At 46.4% G+C, this 16,439-nt stretch overlaps 1 protein-coding gene across 14 annotated transcripts; it reads right to left on the reverse strand.

Annotated features, from left to right (window-relative positions):
- Positions 1-8,849: 8,849 nt before the first annotated feature.
- Positions 8,850-16,404, reverse strand: LOC141573433 (GDP-fucose protein O-fucosyltransferase 2-like). Of its 14 annotated transcripts, none has more exons than XM_074341561.1 (6): positions 16,127-16,400; positions 15,737-15,798; positions 14,505-14,737; positions 12,274-12,375; positions 11,252-11,381; positions 8,850-9,655 (listed from the first exon to the last, which is right to left on the reverse strand). In XM_074341561.1, the coding sequence occupies exons 1-4, from the start codon at positions 16,214-16,216 to the stop codon at positions 12,368-12,370; spliced, it is 393 nt and encodes a 130-aa protein (XP_074197662.1). In that variant the 5' UTR covers positions 16,217-16,400; the 3' UTR covers positions 8,850-9,655; positions 11,252-11,381; positions 12,274-12,367. The 14 variants fall into 14 exon arrangements, 12 of the variants coding, with proteins under 12 accessions (XP_074197662.1, XP_074197660.1, XP_074197653.1 ...); XM_074341559.1 differs by having other exon boundaries at positions 12,209-12,375; positions 16,127-16,399; XM_074341552.1 differs by lacking the exon at positions 12,274-12,375 and having other exon boundaries at positions 8,850-10,347; positions 11,252-11,309; positions 16,127-16,404.
- Positions 16,405-16,439: the final 35 nt, after the last annotated feature.

The raw sequence follows: 16,439 nt of genomic DNA on the forward strand, positions 1-16,439 counted from the left end.
CAGGACAGGGTCCTAGTGGATGATCGTTTTCACCTCTCTTAAAAATCATTGCTTCATATATTGTATCCATTTTGTGGTTTATTTTAGGGTGGTAAATATGGTCTCTGTTACTCCATATTAGCTGGATTGATTAATTTTTTTATTGTTAATTTTCTCTTCAATGATTTGGAAGCTATATTGCCTTTTAATGAAAATTCTCTCTAAATTTTTATAAATCATCTCTAAGTTCATAACTTTATATGTAATTGGACCAGTATTCCTATAACACTATCAAAACTGAAATAACCTATTAGATCCTGTTCCTCAATAATGATAAATTTAGCATATTTTACCTCTCTGCTGTTCCAGATAGTGTGTGTGTGCGTTTGTGTGTGTGTGTGTGTGTGTGTGTGTGTGTGTGTGTGTGTGTGTGTGTGTGTATGTGTCCTCCAGTTACTATGTTTAGACAGTTGCTTCCAGTTTGTTATATTAACAATGAAATATAGCTATAAACTTCCTGGATTTCATTGCTCACTACCACTATTTAATACCATGTCTTTCCCACTTTTGAGTTATTTACTTATCGGACTTTTCAAATCAACTGGACACATGATTGGCTAAGTTTTTTCGAGAAGTGGACTTGGAACACTTTCATGTCTATATGAAGCTTTATGTTCTCCTCCTCAACAACTCTCAGGGTGTTGTTGATGGCCCAAGCCTTGTTTTAAAATATGGCATTGTTTTTCATCACCAAAAAAACAAAAAAGTTTTCTTGATTTAAATTGCTGTCTTTTTATGACTGGCTAGTCTTTTCTGGTGGATAGAGATTTACTTAACCTTCCCCCTTCTTTTCGCCATAACTCGGATTCATTGAGATGCATGTTTTTACCATTTCTCAGATGGGCTTCCGCTTTGACTTCCACTTTAAACCATCACCCCACTCTTTTTCTCCATGCTTATTCCTGAAAAAGTGAGCTCTCTATCGGATTAAAGGTGGTTCCCGTCAGAGAGGTGTGGCTCCCTGTCCAAAGGTCCAAATGAAGAGTAAAGGAAAGATTCCTGTTTCTGGTGGTTACATTTTGTCAGCTTAGAGATCTAGTTATCCGTGTGGCTGCGGTGGAATCTGCAATATCTTGGCTCAGAGTTTCCTTTTTCTGGCTTACTAGGGGAGCCGCAATAGCTGGGGTCACGGCGCTGTGGCCGTTGTCAGGATCCCGGGACTGAGGCAGCCCCTCTCCCCCCTTGTTATTTTGATCTTGCAAACTGGGTCCCAGCTATGCGAACCCTGCACCTGGCGGCCAGGATCGCCCCCCACGTGACGTGTCCCCAGTTCCTCGGCGTCCCTCACTGCTATCAGCTAGCTCCAGTAAGGGTGCGAGCTGGCTTCCACTGCGGTCTTTCCTCCTTCCTCTCCAGGCAGGCCGTCCTTTCCCACTAGTTGTCCCTATACTTTCTCTCCTGTGCTACATAAGCTGAAGGAATTCCTCAGGGTTTCCAGCAGGTACATGGCGCTCTTCTATGTTTGGACCCCTTCAGGGCTTGTAGTGGAAATTTAGGAGGTGGAAAGGAAGAGCTTGGGGGTTCTCCGTATCTAGGGGCTCCCTATCCAGCAGATTCAACTAACTGTGGTTTGAAAATATTCATGAAAAAAACAGTTTCAAAAAGCAACACTTGAATTTGCCATCATTGACAACTACTTACATAGAATTCATGTTGTATTAGATACAGTGAGTAATCCAGAGATGATTTGAAGATATATATAAAGTACATGGGAGGGTGCACATAAGTTCCATGCAAGTCCTATGCCATTTTATACAAGAGGCGTCAGCATCCATGGATGTTGACTTCAGGGGGGAGTCCTGGAACCAGTGCCCCATGGTTACCAAGGGATGACTAGAAGTCCAGGCTCCTTATCCCAGCCTGTCAGGTCCCCATGTGGTCTGAAACCTACCTGTACCACACTTCCCTTGTCACTCTCCTCCAGCCCTGGCAGACTGTCCTTCGATTTTTGAACAGGCCACACTCACTGTGCTTCTTATCTGGCCCCTAGAATTACCCGTTACTTTCTGAGCATGGCTCTGCTTTCACAAAAAGGGCTGCATTGTCAGTAGAGAAGACACTGTGGAATTTCCTTTAAAAACTGAAAATAGACTTAACTCATGATCCAGCCTTCCCACTCCCGGGCATATGTCAGAAAAAAACTCTAATTCAAAAAGTCACATGCACCTCAATGCTCACAGCAGCACTATTTATAATAGCCAGGACATGGCAAAAACGCAAATGTCCGTCGACAGCTGACTAGATAAAGATGTAGTAGTATATTTATACAAAGGAATACTACTCAAACATTAAGAAGAACAAAATAACGTCATTTGCAGCAACATAGATGGATGTAGAGATAGTCATTCTAAGTGAAGTAAGCCAGAAAAAGAGAAGAATGCCATATAATATCACTTTTATTTGGAATCTAAAAAAAGACACAAGTGAACTTTACTACAAAAGTGAAACAGACCCACAGACATAGAGAAACAAACTTACGGTTACCAGGGAGAGAAGGGGATGGGAAGGGATAAATATGGTAATTGGAAAAGTGTCCCTCTTGGAGAGTTATGGAAATGTTAGCTATCTTGATTGCGATGATGTTTTTCTGGGTGTAGACATCTATCAAATTCATCAAATAGTACATGTGAAATATATGTAATTTACTATACAGGAATCGTACCACAATAAATATGCCTGTAAAAAAAAAAAAAACCAAGAAAATATTGGCGGCATTGTGTCCTACGTTTTTATGTGTCTTTAGTGAGTGGGTCTTCAATTTTCCGGTCTGCCATATTTCTGAACCAGAAGTGCCCTCCTTCCCTTTTCTTTGATAAACTATCAGTGGGTGGCATTTATTCCCGTGGCTTCAACTGCTCTCTCTCCACTGATTAACTGTCAAATCTTTTCCAGCAAGGACATTTCATTTCAGTCCCAGAAATATACTTAAAATTGACAAGAGGACATGCCATTGTTTGAAGAAGTAAACCAAGTTCTGAGCGAGTGTAAATTCAAACACACAGAGCTTGAGATTTTTATGGGCTAATCAATTGGGAATGTCTACTTGTATAAGTGATACTATATGGCATTCTTCTCTTTTTCTGGCTTACTTCACTTAGAATGACTATCTCTACATCCATCTATGTTGCTGCAAATGACGTTATTTTGTTCTTAATGTTTGAGTAGTATTCCTTTGTATAAATATACTACTACATCTTTATCTAGTCAGCTGTCGACGGACATTTGCGTTTTTGCCATGTCCTGGCTATTATAAATAGTGCTGCTGTGAGCATTGAGGTGCATGTGACTTTTTGAATTAGAGTTTTTTTCTGACATATGCCCGGGAGTGGGAAGGCTGGATCATGAGTTAAGTCTATTTTCAGTTTTTAAAGGAAATTCCACAGTGTCTTCTCTACTGACAATGCAGCCCTTTTTGTGAAAGCAGAGCCATGCTCAGAAAGTAACGGGTAATTCTAGGGGCCAGATAAGAAGCACAGTGAGTGTGGCCTGTTCAAAAATCGAAGGACAGTCTGCCAGGGCTGGAGGAGAGTGACAAGGGAAGTGTGGTACAGGTAGGTTTCAGACCACATGGGGACCTGACAGGCTGGGATAAGGAGCCTGGACTTCTAGTCATCCCTTGGTAACCATGGGGCACTGGTTCCAGGACTCCCCCCTGAAGTCAACATCCATGGATGCTGACGCCTCTTGTATAAAATGGCATAGGACTTGCATGGAACTTATGTGCACCCTCCCATGTACTTTATATATATCTTCAAATCATCTCTGGATTACTCACTGTATCTAATACAACATGAATTCTATGTAAGTAGTTGTCAATGATGGCAAATTCAAGTGTTGCTTTTTGAAACTGTTTTTTTCATGAATATTTTCAAACCACAGTTAGTTGAATCTGCTGGATAGGGAGCCCCTAGATACGGAGAACCCCCAAGCTCTTCCTTTCCACCTCCTAAATTTCCACTACAAGCCCTGAAGGGGTCCAAACATAGAAGAGCGCCATGTACCTGCTGGAAACCCTGAGGAATTCCTTCAGCTTATGTAGCACAGGAGAGAAAGTATAGGGACAACTAGTGGGAAAGGACGGCCTGCCTGGAGAGGAAGGAGGAAAGACCGCAGTGGAAGCCAGCTCGCACCCTTACTGGAGCTAGCTGATAGCAGTGAGGGACGCCGAGGAACTGGGGACACGTCACGTGGGGGGCGATCCTGGCCGCCAGGTGCAGGGTTCGCATAGCTGGGACCCAGTTTGCAAGATCAAAATAACAAGGGGGGAGAGGGGCTGCCTCAGTCCCGGGATCCTGACAACGGCCACAGCGCCGTGACCCCAGCTATTGCGGCTCCCCTAGTAAGCCAGAAAAAGGAAACTCTGAGCCAAGATATTGCAGATTCCACCGCAGCCACACGGATAACTAGATCTCTAAGCTGACAAAATGTAACCACCAGAAACAGGAATCTTTCCTTTACTCTTCATTTGGACCTTTGGACAGGGAGCCACACCTCTCTGACGGGAACCACCTTTAATCCGATAGAGAGCTCACTTTTTCAGGAATAAGCATGGAGAAAAAGAGTGGGGTGATGGTTTAAAGTGGAAGTCAAAGCGGAAGCCCATCTGAGAAATGGTAAAAACATGCATCTCAATGAATCCGAGTTATGGCGAAAAGAAGGGGGAAGGTTAAGTAAATCTCTATCCACCAGAAAAGACTAGCCAGTCATAAAAAGACAGCAATTTAAATCAAGAAAACTTTTTTGTTTTTTTGGTGATGAAAAACAATGCCATATTTTAAAACAAGGCTTGGGCCATCAACAACACCCTGAGAGTTGTTGAGGAGGAGAACATAAAGCTTCATATAGACATGAAAGTGTTCCAAGTCCACTTCTCGAAAAAACTTAGCCAATCATGTGTCCAGTTGATTTGAAAAGTCCGATAAGTAAATAACTCAAAAGTGGGAAAGACATGGTATTAAATAATGGTAGTGAGCAATGAAATCCAGGAAGTTTATAGCTATATTTCATTGTTAATATAACAAACTGGAAGCAACTGTCTAAACATAGTAACTGGAGGACACATACACACACACACACACACACACACACACACACACACACACACACACACACAAACGCACACACACACTATCTGGAACAGCAGAGAGGTAAAATATGCTAAATTTATCATTATTGAGGAACAGGATCTAATAGGTTATTTCAGTTTTGATAGTGTTATAGGAATACTGGTCCAATTACATATAAAGTTATGAACTTAGAGATGATTTATAAAAATTTAGAGAGAATTTTCATTAAAAGGCAATATAGCTTCCAAATCATTGAAGAGAAAATTAACAATAAAAAAATTAATCAATCCAGCTAATATGGAGTAACAGAGACCATATTTACCACCCTAAAATAAACCACAAAATGGATACAATATATGAAGCAATGATTTTTAAGAGAGGTGAAAACGATCATCCACTAGGACCCTGTCCTGCCACCACTATACCGAGGCTGCTAGGCCTCCTACTGCCATCACCAATAATGTCCACCAAGAGGTGACATTTCCTTCCTCTGCTCCTACTGCAGAGCCAGTCCTGAGCAGTCCTTTTGCAGGTTTTGGCAGGCAGCTCCCAGAAGTGCTCTCGTGGACCTTGGTCCCTTTTGGCCACCAGCAAAGGGATCAAGGATGAGCATTGAGCCTCCTTACTCATCCAAGATCTAGGAACGTATCTAATTTCTGAGCAGGGCTTCACTCTTCTCTGCTGTCTGGTACTCTCTGCCCGGCTTCCCGTGTCCCCAGTTTGGGCAGCCTGCACGCTGGCCACAGCCCATCAGAATCTGTTCCCCCGCCAAGAGGCAACGCGTGATCTTGAGTAGGGCTCCAGGCCTCTGGAGCAGCGTGGCTTGGACTGCGTCCTGGCCCTGGGTGCGCGAGCTCCATGTCCTTGGTTGAGTCAGTTAACATCTCTAAGCTAAGTTTCTTCATCAGTAAAATGAAGACATATCAATATGGAAAAATAAAGTCAGAATCGGGGGGGAATAAATTTCTAGTGACTGAAGATATTTTTAATTTTGAATTATACAGCAAAAGACATCATACAAATTTTACTACTTCATAATTCTAAAGGACAGCTTCTACTGTTAAAACTAATGCATGCACATACACACAAACACACGTGCAGACGCACTGACTCTGGCCCACATACATTCCCTACACACACACGTACATGGACTCATGTACCACACAAACACATACCATACACACAACCATACACGTCCTCAGACGCACACACACACATAGCATACACACAACCACACACATCCCCAGGCGCGTGCGCGCACAGCCACACACACACTCACAGTCATGTACCACACAATTCCCCAGGTGCGTGCGTGCGCACACACACGTCATACACACCTTTGGCGTTATTCTAAATCAATTTACAATTGAGGGTCTCAGTGTCCATTGTTTTATCCGCTCAGAAGATCCTGACTTCGGACCGTGAAGCAGGAGCCCCTCCTCTCTGGAGATGGTCTTTGCCACTTACAGTCTCAGTAGAGCCAACATAAATGCTCTGGACCCTTGGAAGTGCAGGGCCAGAGCATACCTGGGAGCTCACATTCTATATATCTAAACATTTTAAGTGCAGTAGGTTCTAAAGTCCTGCCTTTACAAATATACATTCATTATAAGGGGGAAGGCCAGGTTCAAAATTAGAACAACCAGACTCAGGGGAGTCCTGCAAAGAAAGTGAGTGTGTGGGGAGAGCTGATTCCCAGACTCTGATCACTAGCCTGACCCTTTTCTTCCCAATGCTGGGTCCATCCCTTGCCATAAGTGGCCTTGGATGTGCACAGGGGGACACTCAGATTTCACGTCCGGGCTCTGCCTATAACCTCCATGCAAACAGCTGCCCTTTGGCCTCTCTGTGAGTCCTGGGAATCTGAACTCCGGGGAGAGCCGGTGCAGGCACTAGAAATGGGTCAGGGGCTGCTGAGGCAGGGCATTCGGCGTCCTGGGTTTCTAGAGCATGGGATGGAGCCAATGACCATGTCCCCTTGGCCTTGCTGACTCCACCCGATGGAGGGCGTGGCCAGAGGAAGTGTCAGGGCCAGGGGAACCTTCTGCAGTGCAGGACCCAGGGCAGCGGGGGGCCCGGGTCTAAGGAGAGAAGCCCTAAGGAAAAGTCTGTGGAGGCTGTAAGGTACCTTCATTCCCATTAATTAAAAAAAAACAAAAGCTTACCACAGGCGTGCGGGGGAAGGGTTTTGTTATAACAAGGGAAGGCACTTGCCAAGGTCTGGCCATAGAGGGCTGCTGGGTTTGCCAGGTTGAAGAGGAACCGAGAGGCCGTTTGCCTCCCCTGGGTCTAGACACTGCTTGAATTCTTCCAGGTGACACTTAAATGCAGTGAGACATGGAACTCTCTAAAGTTGTTAAAATATTCATGGTGAGCCATTCAACTCTCTCCTCATTTTTGGCTACGAAAGCACGATAAACACAGGTGGGAATCTCATCAGCCTGTTGGTTGGTTCACTGTCCATCTGGCGCCCCCTCTTGTAGGAGCCTTTATCACATCACCCAGGGCTGACCCATCTCAGGATCACAGCTGATTTTCCACAGGTGGCACCACTTGCTGGTGACATGAAGGAACCATGTTAGCCACTTCCCAAACTCTGAGGCTTCTCCTGGGAGGAGCCTGCAGACACCCAGTCCAGCCTCTGCACAATGATGCTCCTCAGGGTCACTCCCGGCTTGCTGCCCTGGCCTCTAGCTCTGGCCAGAACCTCGCTGAATTGTCGATAAATGTCCCCCATGCACCAGGTCTAAGCTTGGGGTCCAGAGGTGACCATGGTTCTTATTTTCTTCCCATCGATGGATTGTTTGATCTTCATGTAATCGTGTTGGCAGCAAGGCCAGTACCACCCTCTTGAGGCCTCCCCGAGCCGCCTCTTTCTATAACTGTCCTAGCGCCCCAGGGGATCGGGTCTGAAGCCTGGCACTCAGACACGAGGATGACAGCTGGAGAGACAGGAATCCACTCCTGCTGTGGCTTCTGCTGAGGCTCGATGTGGCCATACAAATGGATCCCACAGGCCCTGACTTCACTTGACTCGCTTCAGGGATGCTCCCACACTGCCCCGTTTCCCCCCCAGAGACAGAGGGCTTTCTGCTTGTTCCCGAAGGCCCCACCCCCGAGGGGGCACTGGGTCCAGTGGAGCGTCCAGCCTGGTTCCCCGCCAGCCCTTAGGGCTTTGGTGGGGCCTGGAACATCAACTACCCTCCCCTTAGGGGCCCGTTTGTCCTTTCCAGCCAACAGACCTAGGTCATAAGCACTTTAACTCACCTGAGGGTGTTTTCCTCACTTCAGGGGCAGTGAGGACGGGGCTTCTTCACACTCCAAGTGCCCCAGGTCTGGATGCAGACAGTCTGGCTCTCCCCCAAGTCCTGCAGTTCCCGGCCACACCTGCTGCTGGTCACAGTCTGTGCTGTGTTCTCTTCCAGGACAAGGGGTGCACTCTGACCCCCGCCCCGCCCCCACCAGCGGTGGCAGAGGCGGCGGACAGGCAGGTGAGCTGGGGCCTGAGACCGTGCCCGCAGATCAGTGCCCCAGAGGCCGCTGGAGACTAGAGGGGCCACGGGGCAGAAGGCAGCATGGGATGGGAGGAGGAGGAAGGTTCAGGATAAGGAGATGAAAGGGGGAACGGATAGCACTGTGAGGACCTCGGCCATGAAAGGGAAGAGAAATCACAGTGACAGCTGGAGCGGTGTCGGCGTTAAAAGCTGTGGGCTGTTTTTTTATATTTTATTAATTACCAATATATATTGACAGATTTCTTATTTTATTAAAGATTATGTTCCATGTCATATAACAGGATAGAGTATGTTATTATTTATTAAATAATACATAATAGAAGATATACTAGCATATTATCTTCTGTTTATTTATTAGCAGATAGTATATAATGCATATGTAGGTGTTTATATACATAATATATTATTCATGCATCTATATAATATATAACCCATAACAAATAATGTAAGATTATGATTAATATATAATATAACAAGATTACATAACAATAATGATGTAATATTACCCATTGTATGTCTTGGTTCATGACACATTCTCATCTTATTTGCCTGTCAGAATTATTTATGTATTAAAATTAATATTATAAGACACAGTTATGAACCTATCACCCAGCATCATAACAGGAATATTGACAGTGACATACTGTGTCCTCTTTACCTATCCTGCTCTTGGCCTCTTCTCACAGGAAGTAACCAGCATCCTGAATCCTGGCTTACCCTTGCCTTGTGTTACTTTCACACACACAACATTTAAGATCAGTTAAAACAAATGAACTGCAGGTACATGCAATGAAGTGGATGAATCACACACTCCATGTTAAATTGAAAAAGTAACCCCTAGAAGGTAGCCGATAGTGTGCTATGCTTTTAACTGTGTGTATATATGTCAACTAAACTCACTGAATTAAGAACAACTACAGCTACAGTCCAGGTGGGAAAGGGACAGATAAAAGGTGAGGTGAGCAGATTTGCTGCAGGTGAGCGAGTTCCTTTCCAGTGACATGTCATTCTCTCTGAAGCAGGAGGCATGACCATCTGCTGGGAGTCAGGGAAGAGACAGAGGGAAGGTTAGAGGTGTGCAGAGAGCAGAGAATGTTGACACCACTGAGTGATAAGTGGGGAAATGTGCTCACTATAGAAATCCTGGAGGATTGCCTGGCAGCGGCAACATGGTGGGCATTGATTTGTAGTCTTGGAAATCTGTGCTGGGAGAGCCTGCTGCCTGCAGGCTCAGAACAAGTAGAGCTGGGTGAACCGAGATGGAAGTCGGCCTGGTGAGGAACTGAAAAGGTCAAGGCTCAAGGGCGTTTTGTCTGTCATAAAGAGAGTGCTGACTGTGGATGCAGAGCCGGAAGGTGGGGAAGTGGAAGTAAGAGGAACGTGGACAGGCAGGAAAGCAGAGGAGTCAGCGCATGATGCCCCAGTGAGGGTGAAGGAGGGCCAGGGAGGCTGGTGGAGAAGAAGCTGGACGGCTAGAGGTGGGCACTTAAAGGAGAGAGGCTGGACCTGGGGTGGAGACACGCCCGGGTATGAGCCCGGGGGTAGGGTGAATGGGGGGTGGCTGGCTCAGGCTGATGGAGAAGAAGACCCTACAATGACCATACTGGGAGGTGGAAGGAGAATGAACTTTGACGTCTTGATGGTAGGAGGCGAGGCAATACAGAGCTGGTGGTCCAGGTGCTCCTGACTGAGGCAGATGAGCAGGGAGGCCAGGGTGGCAGGCACTGCTAGGAAAGGATCTGGGTTTTCCATGTGCTCCCACGAGGGGAGGAGCAATCATCTGAAGGTGGAAAGTGAGCACAAGGAGGCCAACCCAGGCTCCTGATCAAACGGGGTTGTGAAGGTGCAAAGCGTCAACTCCAGTGATGGTGGCCCAGGAAGCAGGGACCACGGGTGAAGTGAGGGGGCACTCAGAGAAGAGAGGGAGAAGAGTCTTCTGGGTGTAGGGGGAAGAGAGGCCCGAGGACAAAGGAGCACAGAGGCACAGTGATGAGGATGGACTGGCTCTATGGTGACACTGCAGGGATGGCTGGATCTTTGTCCTGAGGGCTTAGGTTGGGGGGAATACTGGCCTCATGAGGATCCCCCTGTCAGCAGCCTGGACAGAGGCTCTCGCTCCTGAGAGCTGTGTGGCCACCACTGTTCCCGGAGGGGCTCTGCCTCCATCTTCTCTTATCAGACTTTCCTGCCCAGCCCCCGACCGCCAGCGAGGGAGCCTGGGCCTCGCAGCTGTTTGCCGTGGAGGGACACAGGCTCCTCGGAGGAGCAGGCGGATCTTACTTTGCTCCGTAACCCAGGGCCTAGCAAAGCGCCAGCCCATGTGTGGGCCATGTAGGGGCTCGGATACTTACTATACTAACTCAAAGCAGTAGAATTGCAGAGCTGGAGGAAGTGACCACTGAGCTCACAGAGTTCACTGCCCACACCCCCATTCTACAGATGAGGAATCAGAGACCAAGCAGTGAAGCAGCCTTGGCCAAGGTCACACTGCTCGTAAATGCTGGCCTGTGTCGGGCATGCCAAGTGATGAGCTGCAGTGAAGGGGCTGAGAGGGGTCTCTGGGGCCAGAGAGCTCGGGTTCAAGTCCCAGCTCTGCCATTTATTAGCCGTGTGATTAATGAATGTCCTTACCTTTAAAGTGGAACTCATAGTGGTGCCAACTCATTGGGTTGTCATGAACACAGCGTTCCTGGAACAGCAGGACAGAGTACTGTAAGGGTTTGCTGTTGCTTTGGTTATGATTATTATCACCAAGTGAACCCTGAAATGAAGAACAAAGGCAGCAAGAATTTTTATTTTAAAGGAGTTTCAAATCCTCTGATGAATGCTTCATTTCATCTATTCAAGTTTTCATTTGACCCTTATTAACAACTACACAATGGATGACTTTTGAGGCAATCTTGCTTCATGTCTTTAATTCTCACTAACGACACAGGCTATTTAACAGGCAGCAGTTTCTTTTCCAGGAAGAGGGACAAAAAGTTAAAAATGACTCAGTGCCTCTCGGTCCCCAGTGAGTTGGTTGTGACCTGTCAACCCAGCTTTGGGGAAGTGCCCGCTCCCCCTGGGCCCACTGAGCTGCCCCGCAGCATCCAAGGGGTGCCGTACCCCCACACGAATCCAGTCTCTTGGTTCCTATCTTTGCTTCAGATCCCTCAAGGACTGCCCATGCCCCAGGGCCCCATCTGCCCCACCAGCCTTGGCTGCTGGACTCCAGGACACCATCCTGGGTCTCAACCATCCCCTGTTCCTATGACCGCCCCACTACTCTACATTTTGTCCTTCAAGTGTGGGCTTCTGTGGCTCGCCACACAGCAGGGGTCTCCCCGTCCTCCACCTTGGGTAACTGCATCGTCCTGCACGGTGCCTAGGGAACCCGTGTGGAGGCAGGAAGAATACAGAACAACAGGTGCTCAGAGGGGCTGCCTTTCCCACTGCAGGGGCCCTAGAGAGCTTTCTCCCAGCTGGTTATTCACAGGCGCTGAAGCTGTGGAATCTCGATCTCACCAATTTAAAGGGCATCATCACTAATTACAAAAGCAATCATTTCTTCAGTAGCAAAAGGAGAAAAGACTTTGTGTTCCCCACCTCCAACTGTTTTCCTCCACCTTCAGATGTTTCTCATCTCTGGGCAAGGGTAGAGTGCAACTCACAGAATATTATTTTTCAATGTCTTTTCCCACTCTGAAGATTGCTTTCCCAGAACCGATGAAGGCTAGAATGGTTTAGCTTCCCTGGACTGAGGATTCAGAGGCCTGGGGGGAAGGGGGGAGGGGGAGGTGAGATAACTCAGCAATATTGAACCTAACAGAGACATTAAAAGGTTCTATTCTAAACAGAAAGGAAGCAGGATGCTATAGAAACAGGAAAACCATAGTTGGAAATGCAAAAACGAGTTGCAAGAGAATAAACATAAAGATGTAAAAATGAAAAAGGACATCAAAATAAAAAAAGTTGGGAATGGGAGAGGGGAGCAAGAAAATGTAGATTTTTTTCTTTCTTTTTTTTTCTTCGTTATTCTTAGGATGTGTTGGAGCCTACGTGATTATCAGTCTAAAGGAAATAGATATAGTAATGGGCTGATATATTTGAAGAATAAGGTAACCACAAATCAAAAGCATACAATAGAGTCGCAAAAAAACCAAAAAGAAACAAACTCAAAATGGCTTAAAGACTTAAATATTACACACGACACTATAAACTTCTCACAAGAAAACATAGGCAAAACATTATTTGACATACATCTCAGCAATGTTTTTGTAGGGCAATCTAAGCAACCCAAGCAACAGAAATAAAAGCCAAAATAAATAAATGAGACCTAATTAAACTTATAAACTTTTGCACAGCAATAGAAACCATAAGTAAAACTAAAAGACAACCTATGGAATGGGAGAAAATATTTGCAAAAGATGAGACTGACCATGGCTTAATTTCTAGACTATATAAATAGTTCATACAACTTAATAAGAAAAAAATAAACAACCAAATCCAAAAATGGGCAGAACAACTAAACAAGCAATTCTCCAATGAAGACACACAGATGGCCAATAGGCATATAAAAAATGCTTAATATCGTTCAATTATCAGAGAAATGCAACTCAAAACTACAATGTTATCATTTCACACCAGTCAGAATGGCCATCATTCAAAAGTCCACAAACCATAAATGCCGGAGAGGCTGTGGAGAAAAGGAAACCCTCCTACATTGTTGGTGGGAATGTAGTTTGGTGCAGCCACTGTGGAAAACAGTATGGAGATTCCTCAAAAGACAAAAAAAAAAAAAAAGGCTTATCACCTAATCCAGCAATCCCACTCCTGGGCATATATCCAGAGGGAACCTTCATTCCAAAAGATACCTGCACCCCAATTTTCACAGGAGCACTGTTTACAATGGCCAAGACCTAGAAGCAACCTAAACATTCACTGACAAATGACTGGATAAAGATGTGGTATTTAGATATAACAGAATATTACTCAGTCATAACAAAGAAGGAAATAAGGCCATTTACAGCAACATGGATGGAACTGGAGATTATCTCACTAGGTGAAATAAGTTAGACAAAGACAAGTATCATATGATATCATTTATATGTGGAATTTTTAAAAACATGATACAAATGGACTTATCTATAAAACAAAAAACAGACTCACAGGCTTATAAAACAAACTTAGGTGTTTGGGATTAACAGATACAAATTACTATATGTAAAACAGACAAACGACAAGGATTCACTGTAGAACACAGGGAAGAATATTCAGTATCTTGCAACATATAATGGAAAAGAACCTGAAAAAGAATAGACTATGTATATGTACAACTGAATCACTATGCTGCATACCTGAAACTAACAAAACAGCTGTATAACTGAAACTAACAAAACATTGTAAATCAATCACATTTCAATTTTAAAAAAATTGATAAGCTCTAAATACCTTTATTCAAAGAAAATCTTGAACTCTTCCCTCTTACAAAATTTAAAATGGGTAGCTTGAGCAGGACCAAATTATACTGGATGGGCAGTTACATATCTTCTCCAGCACGTGGCCCATGTTACACACACATCGTGTTTTCCTACAGGTAAGAACAGCCCTGAGTGCACAGCGAGCGACTCTTTCTGGGACAAGGGCCTCTGTGGCAGTGGCCTCCTTGTCACCGCTCCATCTCACCAGGAGGCCAGGGTTTTCAGAGGGGAGGGGACATAGAGCTCATACACTTCAAATTGATTTCCCGAAAAAACTATGGAAAAACCAAATTCACCTGCAGTGAAGGAAACATGAGCAGGGCCCCTAAGCAGACCGACAAGTCCAAAGTAAGATGGCCCGATGTTCAGATCGGAACCAGAACAAAGACCACCTGGCCCCAGTTAAATGACCACCACCTCACCTGCAATGAACTGCTCGTACTCAATGTCAGGGATGTTTCTGTTGAGACTTGGGAGGTCAAAGGAGTCGGACCAGGGATCGGGGCTCTGCCAGTGGTAGAGGTGGCCCCAAGGGAATTGCACCAGTACCGGCTCCTCCATCTTCAGCAGGGTCTTCAGGAGGAAGGCAATGTGGATGCAGACGTTCCTACGGAGGTTGAAGCCCTCTGGAGGGTTGAAGTCACACAGAAGGTACCTGGCAGGGAGCAAAGGAGAGCGGGTCTTCAGGGCCAGGCCTCTGCACAGGAATCCAGGCTTAGATAGAACAGATACAACGGGAATCCCTGCACAGCCCATGGCCTAGACTCCAGACACGTTCAGCAGCTTCTGGTTTGTAAAGTGGAGGCACTGCCCACCCATCTCCATGTGGCCAATTACTTCAAGTCCGGGAGCAGTTGCGGAAGACATCTTGGCATCCGTCTAACACCACTAAGCACCCGACTAGCATCTGAGCACCCGTTCTCCAGGGGCTCTCAAACTCCTTGTTCTACAGAACCCTATACACTCTTAACAATTACTGAGAACTCCAAAAGGCTGCTATTTATGTGAGTTTAATCTATCAATATTTCCTGTGTTAGAAGTTAAACAAGAAGTTAGAAAAAGTGTATGAATTCACTTAAAAATATTAACAATCTACTGTAAGTTACCATTAATACTCTTAAACAAAATATAATTCTATTTTTCAAAAGAAAAATCATTAGTGAGAAGAATAGCAGTGATTTTAATTTCTGCAAATCTCTTTTGGACTGGTGAGAGCTGAATTCTCCTATCTGCCTCTGCATTCCCTGTTTTGTGATATCGCAGGCCAGGTTTTCCCTGGAAAACCCCGCAGGAACTCGGGAGAGCAAGAGTGTGCAAAAGGCAGGTGACATCCCGGCGTTTCTATGAAAATGGTCTTGCACCTCAGGGGCCTTGGATACACTTTGATAACTGTTGCCCTATCCAAGGCGAGACTCTTCTACACAAGAGCCAGGCAAGGGTCCTGGATTCTGTAATGAGTTACCGCCACCACACCCCTCCCTTCTCTGTGTGTTTCTCACAAACTCCATTACTGCAGATGAGGATGTAATCCTCAACTGGGGCCTCTAATTCCAGAAGACTGCTAACTTCAAGAGGGAGGGTCCCATCTACCATCCCTACACCCCGCATAGTTTATTTTGAGTCAAGCCTTAGATAACTGCTTATCGGCACTGACCCTTGTGTCTTATTCCTGAGGTTGACTGAAGGAACCAACATCTGGATGGAACTGAAATTTCCCTGCAGAGAAACAAGACTGATAAGCCACCCCATTCCAACATCTGATTCTGGGGCTCTTCAAAACCCGGGTAAGGCCCCGCTTCATCTATGATGGGTCCTCCGCCTGCCCTTCCCGGGGGGTTCTGGGAGGCCGCGGCCACCAAGGGAGACCCAGACTCGCGGCCCCAGCCCCAGGGCCTGAGGGGGAGGAAAGCTTGAGGCTGTGCCCAAGCCCTGCCCCGCCCCGCCCCAACACGCTCCCCGGCACCACAGCCCTCCCCGGCCACCGCCCCAACCCCGATCCCACCCCGGTTCATGTCCGCCGGCCCCACCGACGGCACGGACGTACGTTTACCGTCTGTGGGACGCCGCCCCAGACAGGATGTCGGCCGCCGACTGACCAGGCCAGAACTAGTCGCCCGGCCGAGCAAGCCGCCATCCCCAGCAGCAAGCACCGCCATGGTCCCGGGCAGCTGCACACTTCCGGAGCCCGCTACCCGCCCCAGAAGTGCACGCCGGCCCGCGCAGAGCGTGGCGCCTGTAACCATGGCAACTCCGCGGGGCCCTCCCCTAGCGCTTGCGTCGTGCGTCCTCCCGAGTCTAGTTGTGCGAGGGCAGAACTTGCGGAGCCAATGGGAGCCAGGGCACAGCCAGGACGGGGG

This window comes from Camelus bactrianus, chromosome 15, assembly GCF_048773025.1.
Source record: "Camelus bactrianus isolate YW-2024 breed Bactrian camel chromosome 15, ASM4877302v1, whole genome shotgun sequence".
Taxonomy (NCBI): Eukaryota; Metazoa; Chordata; class Mammalia; order Artiodactyla; family Camelidae; genus Camelus; species Camelus bactrianus.